Source organism: Triturus cristatus, chromosome 5_2 (assembly GCF_964204655.1).
Source record: "Triturus cristatus chromosome 5_2, aTriCri1.1, whole genome shotgun sequence".
In the NCBI taxonomy this organism is placed as follows: Eukaryota; Metazoa; Chordata; class Amphibia; order Caudata; family Salamandridae; genus Triturus; species Triturus cristatus.
This window is the reverse complement of record NC_140588.1, coordinates 294,844,678-294,864,426: the sequence shown is the minus strand read 5'-3', so window position 1 is coordinate 294,864,426 and position 19,749 is coordinate 294,844,678. Positions and strand designations below refer to the sequence as shown.

At 44.0% G+C, this 19,749-nt stretch overlaps 1 protein-coding gene across 2 annotated transcripts in view; it reads right to left on the bottom strand.

Moving 5' to 3' along the window:
- MBOAT1 (membrane bound glycerophospholipid O-acyltransferase 1) overlaps positions 1 to 19,749 on the bottom strand; it is a 414,235-nt gene that overhangs the window by 32,290 nt on the left and 362,196 nt on the right. For both annotated transcript variants that reach the window (XM_085607052.1, XM_085607053.1), the window contains 2 exons: positions 18,890 to 19,082; positions 4,649 to 4,752 (listed from right to left, as the gene is read on the bottom strand). In XM_085607052.1, the coding sequence (XP_085463178.1) occupies positions 4,649 to 4,752; positions 18,890 to 19,082 (297 nt within the window). The remainder of the gene's footprint in view (positions 1 to 4,648; positions 4,753 to 18,889; positions 19,083 to 19,749) is intronic.

Here is a 19,749-nt window from a genome sequence, read left to right as displayed (position 1 = left end):
TGTGTGTGCACGTATTTGTGTATGTGTGTATGTTAGAACTGGGGGTCTCTAGTTGGCAATGGCATGCACCTTTGTCCAAACAGGGACCCTTGCTTCTAGTCTGAGTAAGGGGGCTACACTCCTAAAATAACCCCTGCTCAACCTTGTGGTAGCTTGGCATGAGCAGAAAGGCTTATCTCAGAGGCAGTGTGTTAAGCATTTGTGAACACATACAGTAATACAGTGAAAACACTGCAGACGGACACAACACAGGTTTTATAAAAATAAGTATTCTTTATATAGACTTAACACAAGACCCATACGACAAAAATCCACAATACAGTATTAAGAAAATTACTTTAAGATGGTAGAAATAACTCAGCTCACTTTAGATGGTAAATGCTAAACTTTTCCCACAAAGTACCTTTGGATGCGTCACGCAAGATGAACAAAAGGTTCGGAGGGAGAACGATGCGTCGGTTCCTTGCTTCGGGGGAGGCAATGCGTCTGTTCCTCAGTGCTTGCGCAAAGTAGACGATGCGTCTGTTCCTTACCGGAGAGGAGGTGATGCGACGATCTCGAGGTGCGGCCCAGTTGCGATGCGACAAAATAGCACCTTGCTGCGATGCGACGATCCGGTGCGATGCGAGAAGATGGCTCCCTTGATGCGATGCGACGAAGTGAAGACGACGCGAGCACGCCCGGCGGTCGTGCGGCGACTATGTAACTTTGGAGCCGCGACAGGCCCTGCGACACACCTCTCCGGTGATGCGACAGAGACCCTTGTGGTTGCGACACACTTCTCCGGTGAGGCAACGACACACAGCTGCGACGGAGACACGCTTCTCCAGTGATGCGACGGTGACCTTTGCGGTGGTGACACGCTTCTCCAACGATGCGACGGCGACAGCTGCGGATGCGACATGCTTCTTCTAGTTGAGTCGCACTTCCAGGCCCCAACAACACGCAGGCTTCTGCAGACAGAATTCCCAGCAAGGAAATTCAGGGGGGAGCTGGTGGTGAAGTCTTGTATCCCTGAGACTTCAGCAGGAGGCAAGCACAGTTCAAGCCCTTGGAGATTCTTCTTCAAGATGATCAACGTTGCAAATAAAAGCCTTTCTCCTTTCCTTGGCAATAAAGAAACCACTGCAGGCCAACCCCAGAAATTACAACCGGCACAGGGAAAGTCAAAAAGTCCTGCAGATTCTCTGGTTCTTCTCCTTGGCAAAAGGTCTGTCTTGATGTCCAAAAGTGATCTAAGGTTCAGGGGTCTGGGTTCCCCTTTTTATACACACAAATCCTTTGTCTCTGAAACCAGAAAGTGTCTGGACCTAGTCCAAACCAGTTTTGGGTGCATTCTGCCAGTGCACAACTTCTTCCTTTGTCAGTGTGGGCCAGGGTCATCTGACACACCACGGGAGGAGGAGCCAGCATTGTGGAAGGCAGGCACAGCCCTATTCAGGCCCAGGTGCTACTCCTCCCACCACTCCCAATGCAGACAGGTCTAATCAGCCTTGTGCTGACTCATCCTGTCTCCTGGAGCACCCTCGGCCCCTGTCACTCAGAAACCAGACATGGGATACACAACCTAGCAGAGGCAGGCTGGATGGTTAGGAAAGAAAATACCCACTTTCTAAAAGTGGTATTTTCAAACACAGAATGTTAAAACCAACTTCACTAAAAGGTGTATTTTATCATTCTGGCATATTAAATTCGTTTTTCTGCCATGTTCCCTGGGTCAGTTAGGATTATAAGATGTTATAATCAAACTGCCCATTCTGGCCTATGGGGACAGGTTGCCTTGCAATAGTGAAAAACGAAATTGGCTGTAATTCACTATCAGGACATGTTACACACAACAGGGCATGTCCTACCTTTCACATACAATGCACCCTGCCCTAGGGCCTACCTTAGGGGTGGCTAACATGTAGAAAAGGGAAGGTTTAGGGACTGGTAAGTGGGTGCACTTACCAAGTCGACATGGCAGTACTAGACTGCACACAGGATCTGCAATGGCAGGCCTGAGACACACTTTACAAGCTGCTTCTGTAGGTGGCACAACCAGTGCTGCAAGCCCACTAGCAGCATTTGATCTACAGGCCCTGGGCACACATGGTGCACCATACTAGTGTCTGACAAGTAAATCAATTAAGCCAATCATGGAGTCACTAATCCATCACATCAATGTAACATAGGGGGCACTTGCACTGTGGCACTGAATAGCAGTGGCACAGTGCCCAAAGCATCTTACCAGCAAAAACATATAAAAAACAGATGAGACAACAGTGAACAATGGGAGGGAGAGTCACGCTAATGGTACCAGATCTAACAGTGTATATGTAGTTGTGTGTTTATATATTTGTGTACATTTGTGTGAATGTGTATGACAATGTTTTGGAATGTGATGTGTGTGTGTGTGTGGTGAGTGTATTTGTGTCACTCTCACCATTTGATATAAACTTGCACCGACATCCATGATCCCACATGCTTATGTATGCCTGCACACATGTATGACGTTACTACGCCAGCTATTACCCCGCAGTAGGTTACAACATGGACGTTACATCGTCCACGTTGTTACCACGCATGGCTTTACATCGCAAGTCGTTTCTACGACTTGAGCTAGATGGCCCGCTGGATTTAGGAGTAGTATAAATTACTATTCCTACTCCTATTAGCGCAACAGCAGGGAATGTGTTGGATTCAAAATCCAATACATTCCCTGGTGTTGCACGCCATCTAGCGCAAGTCCTTGAAACGACTTGCGATGTAATGCCATGCATGGTAACAACGAGGACGATGTAACGTCCGCGTTGTAACCTAACCGCGTGGTATTACCAGCGTTGTAAACGCTGTTTCCCATGCCTGCACACACTCACAACACACACACACCAACAAAAATAGGTCCTTCTTTCCATAATTAAATTTAAAACAGGGAATACGAGCAGACAGGATTGCACTGCATGCAAACACACATTAAGTTCATACTTCAGGAACACAGATAGATGATAGCAACCCCTCTACCTGAACCCTATGAGAAGTTGGAGCTTGTGATAAGTATATATTTTTGGACAGGGACCAATACCAAATAGATGGGCAAGTATTCGGCTGAAAATTAATAGTAGCCCTGGAGTTCTCTTTCCACTACTTTGAGAGAGGTCCCTGAGGAGAGGCATGCTCTCCATGAGCCTGGACTGGATGCGAGGCAGACCATGGTATAACCGTATCCTGGGTGACATGCAGGATTCCTTTGAGGTTGGCATGGAAAGGTTCTATCAGGAGTCCATAGGTAGTACACCTGTGTGTGCCATGGAGTGACAGAGCAAAAGGTGGTATTCTGGATGAATGGGCTGATTTCTTTCCATCTGAAATTAAGATTCACTCACAGAGATAATGTGTGCTAAAAGAAAGAAGTAATGCATGTTGTACATACTACTGGTGTGAGTGTCATGTTACCCCAGCATTTGTACCTTTGAGACTGGAAAATTACCACCACAAAGCTACCGCTTGACTGAGAATGTTTTGTTAGCAAAGAGATATTATTTGGGGCTTTTGCCATGGATGGTTGCCCCTGCATCTACCAAGCACTCCGCCTTTGGTAATGGACTTGTACCAAACATAATACCGCATTTCCACAAAGCTCAAAAGACACCCATACTTGTTACTCCAGTAGTATCAGTGCTGTCCCAAAGTATTAGAGCTGAAACTGTTTAATTTCTAGAGAGGAGTCATATATACTTTGCATGGTCATCAGGTCATGTAGTCCAGATTTACAATGGCATATATATATTTTTTTATTATTATTATTTTTTATATAGCGCAAACTCGACCCGAAGGTATTGGAGCGCTTTACATGAGCACCGTATTTACATTACACATTCAGGCACGGGGAGATTAAGTGATTTGCCCAGAATCACAGGATGTGGACGCGACCCCGAGGCTCGAACCCTGGTTTCCAGCACCAAAGTCTGCAGTCTAGCCGATGGACCACATCCTATGGTGAGACTAATACATTTTTCCAAGTTTTTATTAATGGTAGAGGGTATTTTTTGTATCACACCAATGAAATGAGACACACTTGTTTTCAATAATTAATAAACCTGGAATATTTCTCATCCAAAGGATCTGGGTATGGCTGTCATTTCATGTGAAAGTTGAATGAATTGAAAAAGACCATTCACATTTGAACAGATACACACAGCAAGGTTGGATTGTGGAGTTACTATATGTTAAGGGTTTCTTCAAGGAGCTATCAATGAAACAAGCTACATGAATGGAGCTCATAAAGCCCATCAATGTTAAGGTTAGGAGACGCACACCTCGAAGAAGAATGCGCCTGGATTGGGGGATCAGGCTATTAATGCACAATATGGTGAGAGGACAATACCACCATCTCGAAGGGTTAAGGCATCATGACAGATAGATAATGCATGCGACTAAAAACTAGATGTATCGTATCATTAGGAACTGCGGCTCTGGTATAAGCCTTAAACTATTATATTCTAGTGGCCTACAAAGGTGTTTCCATGGCGAATACATGAGGTGGGCTCTAAAACACTGCACTCTTCATAGGTAATTGGTAAGGTCCTGCCTCTTTTCACTATCCAGGTTCCCCGGTAAAGCTCCACAGTACATACTTTTCAGTATTGTGTGTTAAAGTATTGTTCACCTCAATATTCCAGATATTTAAGTTGCAGATCAAGTCCCAGTGAAATCTGCCCTTCTCGTCCACTCCGCTGAAGCCATAGCCAGCTGCATTGTTGACTGCATCCGCTTGAAAAGCAAGAGAGATAGTCACACATTTTGAAGAAAATTTCAGAATTTCTGTCAGAAATAAGAACATTCATTCCATTTTCATAAAGACCTGATAAAATACAGTGCATAATAGGTGGATACATGCACAAATCCGAGACATATAGACATGCACAAATAATAAGGTAGCTCATAACAGGAGAACTTGTTCCCAAATGTATTTACGCATACTATGGACGCATAACAAACAAATTAGGAAAATGTGCCCAATTCTTCAACTGTAATAGAAATGTAATTTATGATATGCAGACCTCTCCTACAAATGCATAACTTACAATAAACTTTGGAAACAAGATTAATATAGACTTGTGAATCAGAGTCAATGGAAATAAATGGTGGTCCATACCCACTGAGGAGTACATTTCAAAGCAGCTTGACAATACACAAAACAGAAGCACAAGATTTGTGTCTACCTTTTTTTGGCAGTAAGACACAGGTCTGGAACTTTAGCCTCTCAAATGCAAATAAACAATTGCATTTGATACTCCTTTTTATCCTGGAATAAGAAATCTTGCCTATTGGACAAAATCAATTTTAATGGATTAAAAACTTTACATTTTCAATTTGCACTTGGCTAATATTTGCAAGTCCTGTGTTTGACATACTGTCCCTGGGGCTCAGAGAAGCCAATCTCAGATCCATTGCTCAAGCACTTTATAGCACATTCTGCCCCAGGGCTACCACAATAAAGATTCTGCAACCCAAGAAGTTAGAGATATGCCCTGTGGCTCCTACGGGATATGGGGGCATATGTATCAAACTCCCGTTTAGCGAATCCTAATTTGCGATATTTTGCGATTCGCAAATTCAGATTCGCTAAACGGGATGTAAAAAATGAATTGCTAATCATTTGCGATTCCTTAAAACTCGCAAATAATTCTCAGACACCCACTTTGCGATTTCTTAATAGCGAAATTCGCAATTTAAGAAATCGCAAAAACAGGAATCTGCAAGCCAGGAGCAGCCTGATGACATCACAAACAGGAAACTGGAGTGATTTCCTGCAACTGCTCACCTGAGCCACACCCAGAGGCTGCTTGGGGAGTGTGAGGAGGCATCCCAGGAGAGTGCAACCAGCAATGGATTCCACCAAACAACAGCAGGGCAAGGATGCAGAGAAAAGGAAGAGAAAACATAAGTTTTCTGAAAAGGAGCAGGAGGTCCTCATTGAGGAGATGGTCTGCAGCCATGAGCTCCTCTTCGGCAAGAAGGCACTGCGTGTCCCAGAGGCCAAGAAGAGGAAATTCTGGCTAGAAATACAGAGTAAGGTGAATGCAGTGGGAGTCACCACACGTACCATCGAAGAGCTGCGCAAGCGGTGGTACGACATGCGCCAGAGGTCCAAGGAGAGGGTGGCAGCCAGACTGAAGGATGCCAATCAGACTGGAGGAGGACCATCCACTGCAGAGCAGCCAACCCCCCATGAGGAGCTCGTGGTGTCTACTCTCCTGCCTGAGAGCGTTGGTGGTGTGGCTGACATAGACAGCTCCAACCCTGCATCCAGCAGTCAAGGTAAGATGCATGCAAAATCAATCTGCACTCCTCCCCATCCCTTGCACACTTCCCCAAATGCGCATAGTAAACTCCCAAAATGTCAATCCTGGCAAGGTCTTACAGCACACCCAGCAATGCATCATGGGACTCGTAGTACTGTGTCTGACTGTGTGTCCATGACACTAACGAAATTAAATGCAACATGTGGGTTGGGGATAAGTGAATGATACAGTATCAGAGGTTAGCCAAAAAAAAGTTGTAACTTTATTAATTGCCACATGCAGACAATAACACAAACTCATGTAGTTGTCTTTACATCCACAGCACATGGCATGGCACAAGAAGACAGCGCAGAGGGAGAGGAGCCTGCGGACCCTGCGAACTCCAGCGATGACACAGAGCAGCAGCCAATCCAGCGCAGGAAGCGCGCACATGTGCCCCCACTGCCTCCATTTGAGGACGAATTCCCTGCCACAGGGGATGACACCGACAGGAGAGAGGGGAGTCAGGGTGTGTCACACATGCCCAGTCATGACACACAAACGCCAAGGATAAGACCACAGGAGACATCCAGATAAAGGCCCAGGAGCAGCACTGCGACTGAAGCAGAAGGGACCGTGTTCTCAGGCCTGGAACAGAGCATGCTGCAGGAACAGCGCCTGCAAAGCAAAGCACTGCGGTCAATTAATCGGCAGCTATGCCGCATACACAAGGACCAGAAGAACATGGCAGGGGCAATCCATGAGCTCTGTGCCACTTTGAGGCACACCCAGGCTGCCAATGACAGGGCTGGCCGACGTGCCAATACACGCCTACACACTTACACAAAGGCCATGAACCGCCTCTGCACCACCACCAGCACCCTCACACGCAGAAGCGTAACAATGCAGGTCGACATGGCACATTGCTGCCAGGATCTTGCCCAAGGGCTTGCGCAGGTAACCACTGCTGTGGAGCAGCTGCAGACAGCCAATGCTGGTGGCAGCGCACTAATGGCCTCTGCCGAGAGTGAGGACACCTCAAGTCGCAGCAGCCTCACTCCCACCTTGCCAGGGGAAATACGCCGCAGTGGCAGACAGGGTGCAGGCCGAGGGAACACCATGGGGGGCACTCAGCCTGGACGTCACCGAAGGAGGTGAACATCTGCGGGGACACTCACTGCAACACGGGTGCATTAACCCGAAAATGCTGTTTGCACAATTACTTGTGCCTTACCTGCACTGTGTGCACAACATGTGCTGGGGACAGCTACTATTTCTTTCATGTGAAGTGTGATTAAACACTTGACACATCATCAGGCTTTGTTGTCTCATTTCATCATTACTCACCTAGAAGTAGTTTTGTGTGATCTCTGTCCGTCTCTGGCGTCCAGCAGCTGCCCCAACTCCTGCTGCAGGTCTGGCAGGGGGAGCAGGGCGCTCGTCATCCGATGTGTCTGTATCGGTCACATCAATTGTGGTGCCTTTCCTCATTGCCATGTTATGTAGCATTGCACAGCCTGCCACGATTTTACAGCAGGTCTCAGGGCTGTATTGCAGTGCACCTCCACTTTTATGCAGGCACCTGAAGCGGCTCTTCAGGATTCCGAAGGTTCGCTCAATGACGCGCATGTAGATCTGTGTGCCCTGTTGTAGCTCCTCTCACTTGCATTTGCAGGATCCAGATATGGGGTCAGGATGAAGTCGCGCACTGCATAGGCACTGTCACCTGCATGGACAAACACAATAGGTAAGTCAATGTCCCCCCCTCAAGTGATGTAGTGGATGTATTGATATGTGCCATGTATTTACCTAGCAGGTACCCCTCCCCAAACTCTCCAGCACTCAGACGTCTGTGTATTCCACTGTGTCTGAAGATGAAAGAGTCATGTGTACTGCCGGGGTATTTGGGTACAATGTCTGAGATGAGATACTTAGCATTGCACACAATCTGTATATTGAGGGAATGGTAGCATTTCCGATTCCTGTAGACATATTCAGTTGCTGCTGTGGGTGTGATGGCCACATGGGTCCCGTCAATTCAGCCAATGACGTGGAGGAAACATGCAATCTGGTAGAAGTCCAGTTTTGTTTGCTGTAATGCCTGTTGGGTGGTGGGGAAGTAAATGTGATGTGAGAGCCTCTGCAGCATTGCATCTAGGAAGGCATGGAAGAAACGCGACAGTGCACTCTGTGACACCCCACCAACCTCCGCTATTACCCGTTGAAAACTTCCTGACGCCAGGAGGTGCAGGGAGCACAGGACCTGCACATGTGTGGGAATTGTTTATGTCCTGCGTGTAGGGTGCTCCAAGTAGGGTTTCAGCTCCTCAATCAGGTCCATTATGGTCTGTGGGTGCAGTCTGTACTTGTCGTAGATGTCCTCTTCAGTGTGCTGGAACAGAGTGATGCGCAGCCTGAATATACGTTCCTGTCTCATTCTCCTCTGAGCAAGGGCCCGAATACGCAGCCTCCTGGCTATCACGAACATTGCTGCCATTGTGGGTGGGTCTGTTGCATTGTGGGGTGGTTTATGTACCTTGCACCAGTTTACCACCTGCAAGCAATTGGTGTTAATTGCAATTTCTTAAATTGCGAATTTCGTGAAATCGCAATTTGCGATTTTTTCTTACATGCGCTTGCGAATTCTTAGTTTGCGATTTCTTGTTTGCGATTTTCGCTAAGCTAAGAAATCGCAAATTAAGTATTCGCAAGGAAAATCGCAGTTTGAATGTTTCGCAGCCTAAGAAATCGCTAATTTAGCGATTTCTTAGTTTTTTGTGTGGAAGTGTGTCATACATATGGAATTGCGAAAAATCAGTCGCAAACGCTGTTTTTAGCGATTCGCAGCGTTTGCGACTAATTTTTCCTTTCATACATATGCCCCATGGTTTGCTGCTGCAGCTCAAGTCTACTATTGCAAGTTCTCAGCAGCTACTGGTATCATCCCATATCGTCAGGCTTCACATTACTTAGCCGATACTTTTGAGTTTTCTGGCACATCATCCATAACAGACTGTCTTTCCTCTAGTGAAATTGTATTGTTCTAGAGAGGGGATGTTCTTCTACCAAAAATATCTGAGCAGAGAGGTGGAACAGTCACACCTTCTGGCCTGAGAGGGTAAACTGCAGTTTGAGTGGAAATATTTCTCTTTAAAAGATCTATGTTTTGACACTTCGTTTTGATTACATGATGGAGGTATAGTGCATTAGTCTTGGAACAATCATAACTCTTCATGATCAATGTAAAGGTGAATAAAGAGCACAATATTATGTTTCGTAAAAATAACTGTGTTGTTCCACTTTCTACTTTCTCTATTTTTGCTCTAAAACATGTGAAAAGTTCTCAAATTGGCTTTCGCGTGTATTGTACATTTCCTAAACCAGGGGTTGCGTTTTTCGTCATGTTACCTCTGTGATCATAGGAAAATGTGTGTTTTTCAAATGCTTATTTTAACATCCACTTGCTGGTGGCTTTGGGGCTTCCAGTGAAGTATTTCCTTTAATATAGAAAAGCATGGGCTCTCTCTAATATCGTTTACGTTATTTATGGCCACCGCCCTTCTTCCCTTAGTAAGCATTCCTGGATAGATGTTAGAAATTCATCCCCTTAAATCATGTCACTGATAAACAACAGTCAATGTCCTTATGAATTTTAGATAGTTTTCTTCTCTTTTGTTGTGTGAAAACGTTGATCTAATAAAAATTGTAGTATTATAATTTTTAAACATTTGGCTGGACGTTCATTCTCGGATCTTTTGGAGATCTCACAAAAACTACTGGCATTATTTACAACAAAATGACGCAGTGTTGCGCCACAAGCCATTTTGCTGCGCCAAGCTGCATCATTTTAAAAGCACAGGGATGCACCATATTTACAACAATATGATGCATCCTTGTGCTTTCCCCTATGCTGGCTCACAATTGGCTGGATTGCACCAACGCAGGCACCCTTGCACCATGGGGCAAGGGTGTCTGAGTTGCGGAGATGATTGTTTTTATGCAGGAAGGGACACCTTCCTGCACAAAAACAATCATTGATGGTCTTTTCTTCTTTCTATTCTGCAGCATGCATAGAAAGAGGGAAAAAACAAGGAGTAATAAAAAAGAATTTCTCCTCGTTACTCCTCCCTTGGGGAAGGGTAGGACTCTGACACATTCCCAGGTTTACGAAATGTCGTAAATCGGGAAATGCGGCAGGTGTGTTGCGTAGGAACAACCACAGCAACATCCATAGCACGCCCCTTTCACAGAAAGTGATGCATGAAAGGCAATATTTACAAGGCCATGAAAAGCCAAACAGGGTGGCTTTACGTGGCCTTGTAAATATGGGGCAGCACACTGCGTCGCCTGTGTGTCAAAAAAAGCAGCCCCTATGTTCCCATCAGCTCTTCAAGTGAGAAATCTGCTTTTTTTGGTAACTTGTGCACATTACCCAGGGAACCTGTCCTTGAAACAGAATTTGATTACTAAAGGTAAAAACAAAGGGACTGCTTTATTCATCTCTGTGGTCAGAAGTGTATTAGAGAGACTTCCATGACGACTAGGTCTGATGTAAGTGGACAGACTGGCAGTAGAAGGTCTGGACTCTAACTCTCCTCTAGGATTCTCAACCAAAAACAGCATTTTTTGAGTTAATCTTCTCAACTGATCCTAACCATATGGTTTGGTGATGATACTCCACTAGTTTATCAATGTCTTGAGTTCATGTTTCACAAGCCCAAACAAAAATCTATTTTGGTTTTAAGACATTGACCATGTTGCCATTTCTACAATTCTGCCCCACTACTACAATCCTGCTTACTGCCATTAAGCAACCGTTTGATCATTCACAGTATGTCCATTGTTACAAAATATAATCCTAAAAACGAATGTTGTTACATATTATAGTCGAACAATGTGTCGAACAATGTACCCAACTCTTTTTACTTTATGGTTGTCTCTATATTTATCAATTCAGACACGTATTGAGTAACATACACTAATTGTAGTTGGTATGGATTGCCATTCACCCCTCAATTTATCTCTATGTCAAAGTTTTCACTATAATAGATGAGTGTAGGTATGCCCCTTCATATATGCAAGATATTTAGAGATGGTAATTTCTTATCTTTTTTCGCATGTTTTTTGCCACATACATTTTATGTAGATGAGTGTTTCAGAGTTCTGGGTATTGCCTCATATGTAAAATTTAGTACAAATAAACAGAAATAAAAAAACAATGTCTCTAGTAGCCTCCTTCAGAAATTGTATATGGTGTTCAGATTGTCGTTCTTAACACTATTCCAGGAGAGGTCTATCCTGTTGGTTAGTGTATTTCCTTACATGTCCCATTTGATATAGATCAAGTTCTGGAGGAGAAGGAAATAAACTGTTCACAAGTATCCCACCATGGTGGCATGCATCTCCTACTACCACCATCATAGAGAGCATCATCCCACTTTCCACTCCCCACTTCTCACTTGCCCGAAGAGGAGAAAATAAACTAGGTGTGTGCATTCTGCCAAGGTAGCCTGCATCTGACAATCTTCTGTCCTAGTTCTCCATTCCTATATACCTGCTTATAGAGCTGAGCCTCATCCCCTCTGTTTCTTGGTGCAAATGGGATGGACCCCAGTACTAGGGAGTGTCAATTATTTGCCATTGGTAGGTAGAAGGGAACCCTGGGAGCAAGCCACACACTGTGTAAAACAAACTCCTTCCTCTTTTGACTTTCAACAAGTCTGCCTGCTTGGTTGGACAAGTGATAGAGTGCGATTGTGCTCTTTCATTTGTAGGGGTGCTTTAGAATCACGAGTAGTTCGCACCGCACATATATTCCTTTGTTGAGTTAACATTAGGTTATTAGAATGTGTAATGTAATAACATGAACGTGAATTGATAGATATATTTGCGCATAACATTGTAATTGTGTGCTATATGATAAAAGTCTTAAAATGCTGCATTTTACCTGTGACTAACGAGAGATAATGTATTTGTTTTGTAATGCATTGATCTAGATGTGTACAGTAATAATATTCATGTGTACATGTGCTTAATAAAATTATATGTGGTTTCTTATGTTGGCCGAATTTTCGTAGGCCTCACATGTATTTCTCCCTGGCTCTCTAGATAAGTTTGCTAGTAGAAATTCATGTGTGTGTAGAATACGCTCTTTCTCACATTTCTGTTGCAGGTGGAGAAAATCATCTTTGTTAGTTAGAGAATAACCCTTTTGTTTTAGGAGCTAGGCTCAGAGAGGAAAGGATACATTTGAACGAGGGGACTGATAGCAAGGGACGGTGTTCATTCTCACTGGAGAAAGCCTGGGAAACAAGGTCATCGAGTAAGAGCCTGGGAGCATCGTTACTGCATGGAAAATTTCCTACGAGGAGGTGTCCAGCTGGATGGGATGATCGCATGATGTGATGATCGGTGTGCCCTATGATTTTGTGTTGGGGTTAGGGACAGAGCCCAGGATCTTCGGCCGTGCCTTGAGGTGAGAGAGCCTCTTAGCACGAGCTCGGTAGCTTTATGCTACTTGACCCATTCAACGTGAGTGCACTTCTTAGGAAGTTTTAATGTGCTGACACCTTTCCTGAACTTGCCCGGGAAATGCTAAGTAGGGGTGTCACAATAGTGATAGTGTAGGGACAGGCTAATGCTTTTACTCACGAACCTCCAATGACGAGAACTATTGATGATGGCGCAGTAATCTTTTGCATAATGATTTTGGAACTGGTCATTTTGTGCATATTGCACCACTTATATTTTGTTTGTAGATTTGGCTTTGTATTAGTACCCATGTATTTTCACACTCTCGTTTTGAGGTGTTTGTATGTTCAACTTTTCTTGGCATTGTAATAAACTAACTACATTTTGAACTGGAGTCTTGGATTCTTCGGAGTCATAGTTCATTGGAATAGTAAAACAGAATTGGCTAATTATTTTTCTCCTCTCCACACTGTTAAGCGGGTAACAAGGAGCCATCGAACAGGGGTTCCAGAGTAAGTCTAGAACTGGGTGAGAAAACTAGGCCTATTGTCTCTGCAGAAGGTGTTCAGCAGGGGAGCATTTTAGCTCAATTTTTCGTTCTATTGTACACTAATGGCCTAGAGGCATTTCTAATAGAGAAGGAACTTGATTTTCCCAGAATAGGAGGCAACCCGGTCCCACTGTTGTCATATGAGGACGACACAGTGTTAATGGCCTTGACAGCCAACAGCCTCCAAAAATCACTGAACGCTTTTGCTGATTTTATGTCAGCATTGGACCTAAAAGTTAACTTTATTAATTTCATATATCATGGTGTGTGTCCCCAAATCAACTAAAACAAGAACATTTGCTGTAAGTGGTAAGACCATTGATAAGCTGTCTAATTTTACATAGTTGGGGAACATTTTTAACAATGAAATGAACTGGGATTCTCTAATTACTGCAAGGGCACAACACACTAGCCAGGTAGGGGAGGGTTTATTCTGCTTCGCCTGCAAGTTAGGCCACAAGCCGGTCACAGAGTTGATTACCCTGTATAAAGCTAAATGCCTATCTGTCGCATCTTATGGGGCAAGAGTGTGGGGTCCTCACAAAAGTCTCCATTTACAAGTTTTAGAAAATACATTTATAAAAAGACAATTGATGGCCCCAAAGTGCACCCCCACACTTTTTTGTCATTCCGAGGTGGGGTTGGATTATCTAGAGGACTGAATTGATTTTGACCCCTTGCTCCTCTGGGCCAAAATTTGGCTGTCTGAGGATGTATTGTTCTCAAGGGAAGTCATTAAGGACTGTACCAATCTTGATAGTGCTTTGGCGATCCCTTGGCTACGATTCTTGAGAGAAAAATTCCATGAGATTCATCTGGGGCATTACTATACTAATCCTGCTAGGATTGATACAAATGCGAAAACCATCATAAAAGAGGCACCTTACTCTGAGTCAAATACATGCCGCCAACAACTGGTAGTGCCAAGTCACCCATGCTTGCTCCCTATACAACAGCAATTTTATCTATCTTTTGCCACCAAGGTACAGACACGATTTTTTATGACTAGTCTTCACCTATGCACTTTGCACTGTCTAGTGGCATTTCCCACACAGTCATGATGGGTTGATAAACTTATCCCTTGCCCATGTGACAATTTGGCAGCTCAGAGCAAACTGCAATTTATGCTGTTCTGCCCGTTTTATAATGAGCCGAGGGTACAATTTTTAGCCCCACTTTTGAGGGAAATTCTGCCCTGTACCTACACAGGCGGTTTTAATTTTTTGCACTCTTTGTCTACTGTTTCTATTTGCACTGCTGTCTCCAACTATATTAAAGTTGCAATGCCAATAAGAAAACGATCTGGATCACAATAGATAAATAGGCCTTTTATTCTTTTAAACCTTTTATATAACAATCATTCATATTAATGAAATTTGGCGATTGATATTGTAGTCTGTTGCTCTGGGCACTGGGCAGGTGGGATTATGTTGGTTTGTATTGACATTTATTTATGTTACCGCACAAACTTGATATGGATTTTTTTTTTTAAGTGTTATGTATGTCTGTCAAACTGTTATGGTCAATGGAACAGAATAAAGTTACCTTTCAATTGGATTGAAAGTCTAGAACGTGGAACCCTGCTCCTTCACAAGCATAGCCTTAAGGGGAGAGGAGTTGGCCTAACGGCTATGGCGCTTGACCTCGGACCTGGGGAACTGGGTTCCAGTCTCGGTAACAGACGCTGAACATCCTGTGATTCTGGGCAAATCACTTAATCTCCCTCTGCCTAACAAAAAAAAAAAATAATAATAATGTGTGTCCTCATGTAACGTAACTGGTGCTATGTAAAGCGTTCTGATACCCGATTGGATTCGGGTCAAGTTCGCGCTATATAAAACTCTGCCAAAAAAAGGGCTCTCTGTGGATCTCCATACAGGGTGTCTTCTGTTTGTATGTTTGCTTTGATCTGGGGTAAGTACAGCCTTCACCCCTGAGTAACAAAACTATTATGACAACGATAGTAATCAGTCCCTGGAGAAAGTGTTCAGAACAGAGTTTCCTAATCAGATTCACACGATCTTAAATAATGATGACCATCATTTTCTATTCAGTCTTAATGCAAATCTTGGTTCCTGCAGATTCTTGCTAAGGACACTAATAATTTGTTAAAAATTATGACTTACAGCAATAAACTAATACTAAACAGAGCGCTATATCAAAAATATAATATAGCCTACAAGACTGAAGTGGCATAAAAATATGGTTATTTCCATTTAATGAACTAGGGGGAACATATTTCAAAGAATGCAATAGCCTGGATCGATAGACAGTGATTTTTCCAGAGAAACTGGAAACGTTGTTTAAATAGGTGACATGCTGTATAACTGTTTTAAAATAAACACATGATATATACACAAATTGTTAAAGACAACATCATCTGTATAATACATTATGAAGCAGTAATGCGCCATTCAAACAGAAGCTGAATATAAAGATCGGTAAGAAAGCAATCAAGGTACTGGGCTTTAAAATTAAGTGAATCAATCAATGTAATTTGTTCTGAAGAAGAACAACATTCATAATTCAAAACATTATGATGATATTCTTAATATTGTAGGTGAATTCCAGTTCTCCAAGTCTACAATTGAATGTAGCACATACTGAGACCTTCACGGGTCGGTAGCCACACTATATAAACCCCTGATTGATTGACCGAGAAAGGGCCAGAACCCAAGGACATGCTACCTGCAGCCATCCCAGCGACTGTGGGATCCAACAAAAAAGCTAACAGCAAAGCGGCAAATGGTAAGTATATAAGTGCGTTCATACAAGAATGCTTATAATCATTTGCACCAAGTCTCCCATTAACACACACCAGCTCAGAAGGTTAGTTAATATTTACAACAACAGAAAGGATGCTGCCCTACTGGTGAAAGGTTTTGAGGAGGGTTTTAGAATCCCATTTGAATGTTCCATCACCACAAGCATAGTGAGGAACCTGAAGTCCTCCCAGGAGCACCCAGAAATAGTCCAACAAAAGATTTAGAAGGAGAAGGACCCCGATCGAATAGAGGGATCCCTATTTCCAACCATTTGCCAGGTGGCTGGTGATATCATCTCTGGAGGTGATACCCAAAAAAGAGGTGGGCCAGTTCAGACTCACAAACCACTATCATTCCCTGAAGAAGCTTCTAATGATGGGATCAGCCCAGAGACATTCTCATTAGGGTACTCAACAGTAGAGGATGTCAAAGATTTTGTTAGGGCAACTGATAAAGGGTCCCTCATGGCTCCTCTCTGTACACCCTGATAGCTTGCATCTCCTAGGCTTTCAAGGGTCAGACCTACTTTGAGAAAGTGATGCCAACAGGGTGCTCAGTGTCTTGCTCTTATTTCGAGTGGTTCAGCACATTTTTAGAATGGACCCTGTACAAAACGACACCCAGAGAAAGGCAAGCTACACTACCTTGATGACTTCCTGTTCAGGGGGCAGGCAGGGACAGGTGAGTGCATGGGCACACTGAGGGCATACCAGGAACTAGTCACAGAGCTAGACGTTCCACTAGCAGCAGACAAGATGATGGGCCCTGCAACAAAGCTGGTGTTCCTCAGGATTCAGTAAGAGTCCACAGCGGGCACATCCAGGATACCAGAGAGCAAGGTTCGCAAAATGAAAAAGGAATTAAGGGAGATGTGCAGCAAAGAAAAAGCTACACACCAGGAACTGCAAAGGTTAATAGGAAAACTAAACTTTGCAGGTAGGGTCATACCAGCAGGGCGAGTTTTCGCAAGACGCCTGACCCAGCTGACCACTGGATTGTGGGAGAAGCATAACCACGATAAGCTTGGGCAGGGCTAAAACACAACCTGGCTATGTTGCTCTTATTCCTGGAGGAGTTCAATGGGCTATTAATAGACCGGCATGGGGCCTACTGTGTTTTTTATTTTTGGTCCCACTCATTCAGGATAGAAGCAGCAATGACGACGGCAGGTTTCACTCCAACGCTTACAAAACGTACGTGAGGCCCCAACTTTCTTGACTATGCATGGCCTACCCGACGTGTGAATTGGAATTGGTTTTTGTTGCCTTGGCAGGGGTCCGGCCCAGGACAGCTCGGGTTGTCTGCGATGGTGCCCCGTGCAGTTAAGTGCGGTGGGACGGGACAGGCTGCGGGGGAGGGGGGAGGTGGGGAGTCAACAGACGACAGAATGGGGAAAATGAAATGAATAAATAAATCCTGTTCCTCGGCTATGGACTTCCCCCCTGCCCCACCCCACTACGCTTACCTGCACCGACTGCGACTGGTTGTCTGTCATGCATTTATGCACTGGATGTAGGTTTGGTGGACCACAGTGGCAAGCCTGCCAGAGGCCATCAACATAAGATGGCGGGGCACCCATGATGAGATGGAGGGAGCTGGGAGCATCCATGGCCAGGCTACAAGCAACAGCCACAAATCACATGGATATTCTAATAATACACCTGGGCGGCAATGACATCGCACAGCTTGGGAGGAAGGACCTCCTACACGACATCCAGATAGGGCTGACAGAAGCTGCAAAGGCCTTTAGCAGCACGGCTATTATGTGGTAGGAAATCATCCCCAGGCAGCAATGGAGAGGGGCCCTTTCGAATGGGGCAGTGGATAACTCAAGGAGGACACATAACATCGCAGTCAGCAAGTTCTGCAAGGTGAATGTCTTTGAGAGTATCAAGCACGGTCTGATCAATGAGAGTCGCCCAGGGTTGTATGCAGGAGATGGAGCGCACATCTCAGACGAGAGCGTTCAGGTGTTCTGGGTGAATCTGTGGACAGCCATGATAACGGCAGACTGCTCTGAAAAAAAAAGAAAAAAAACCCACATGTGGGAGCTGCCTGGGGATGTGAGCATCACAGGCAGAGTGGCAGTAAAATGAGGAACAAGTGTTGTAAAAAGGAGGCACAGCGACAGGGCGGAGTGCCAGATGAAGGCCACTTACTTGGAGATGCATTACTGCAGGGTAAGTTGGCAGATAGGGGGGTGAGTATGTGGAGCATGGCACTCGCACCCCAGACTCGCCAGACGGCAGGGCAAAAATGGACAGACAAGGTTGCGTGTTGAGCCTAACAGCAGTGAAAGGTTAACCCCCCTCACGGTCAGAGAGGAAGTTAAACTTAAAAACTGTATTACCCCACAAAATTGAGGTGTATGATTGATGGCATAGCAACAAGTAAAGGATGTTATGAATTATGGCAGGAGCATGACCAAACCTGATTATTTATGACGGATAATGATTTATGACCTGTCCGACTGTTTTACGACACAGCCAAAATGATTTATGATCCTGTCAAAGTGATTAAGGCCACTGTCAAATTGATTTATGAACTGTGCAAAGTGATTTATGACTTCCATAACATTCAAGTACCATACATATATGATAATAAAACTACGGCCAGTATTCCCAAAAGCACATCCCACGCATCATGTCTTTTTAAAAAAGTCAATGTATGTACATTTTTAAAGTGGGCCAACTGCGGGGGTTATCAGGTCATAGTAGCACTTCTTATATACAACAATCTATAGCAACAGATAAGTCATTAAAAATACTGTATGAAAAACAAGTGATCATAAAGTGACAAATAAAATACAGAAATATATTGTCACTGCCCGCTCTTACCTAGGATCCATGCGAAGTAATACTTTGGCTTGCGTACTTGTATAGCGAGATAGACGTAAATAGACCGCCACAGAAAGGATGTCTCCTTGATGAACATGTCATCCACTATGTACTCAACAGGAAAGGCTTTGCTGAATAATAGGAACAAAATTAAGGAAACGAGGACGAGGAAAAGTTTGTGTAACACAGCTCCCTGCAAATGTACAAAAATGACACCAGTTACAACACATTCCGAGGTGAAAGAGCACACAGCTTCTATGCCTCATACAAACATGGCTGCAAGCACATAATGAGACTTGTTAAATACAAGGCTAAAGAAAGTCTCCGGTTCATTATGTCTGTTCAATTCAAGTAAACACGAATATTTTATGCGGATGAAAGCCATCAATCTATAAATATATAAGCATCACAACACATTTGTACAAGCTAAAACTGATAATACAGAAAAATGGGTTCTATATCAGTATTATTATTATTACTTTACACAACACTATAGGGGCCTTGAATACTTACTGCCAACCAATGACTATAGCAGAGGCTGGCCAAGAGGACCTATCACATTTTGCACAGGAAACATCGGCACGCACAACGTAAAATAAAATGGCAGCTTCCACAAAATTAAAAACACACTCCATCTTAAACTATAAAATCTCAACACGCTCATAAAAAGCATTCAGTACAAATTCAAACTTGACATTTAGTGCCATATAAAAAAGACCGTACTCATGGAGCTCATTTGGGGGTCACCGGTAGTAACACCTCCTTATCCAGTATTAGGGTATCTTTTCATAGATTCACATGCCTGAATCATTCCCCGTCGTCGGGAATGGGAGTCACCGGTAAATAACAAAGTAATGTCC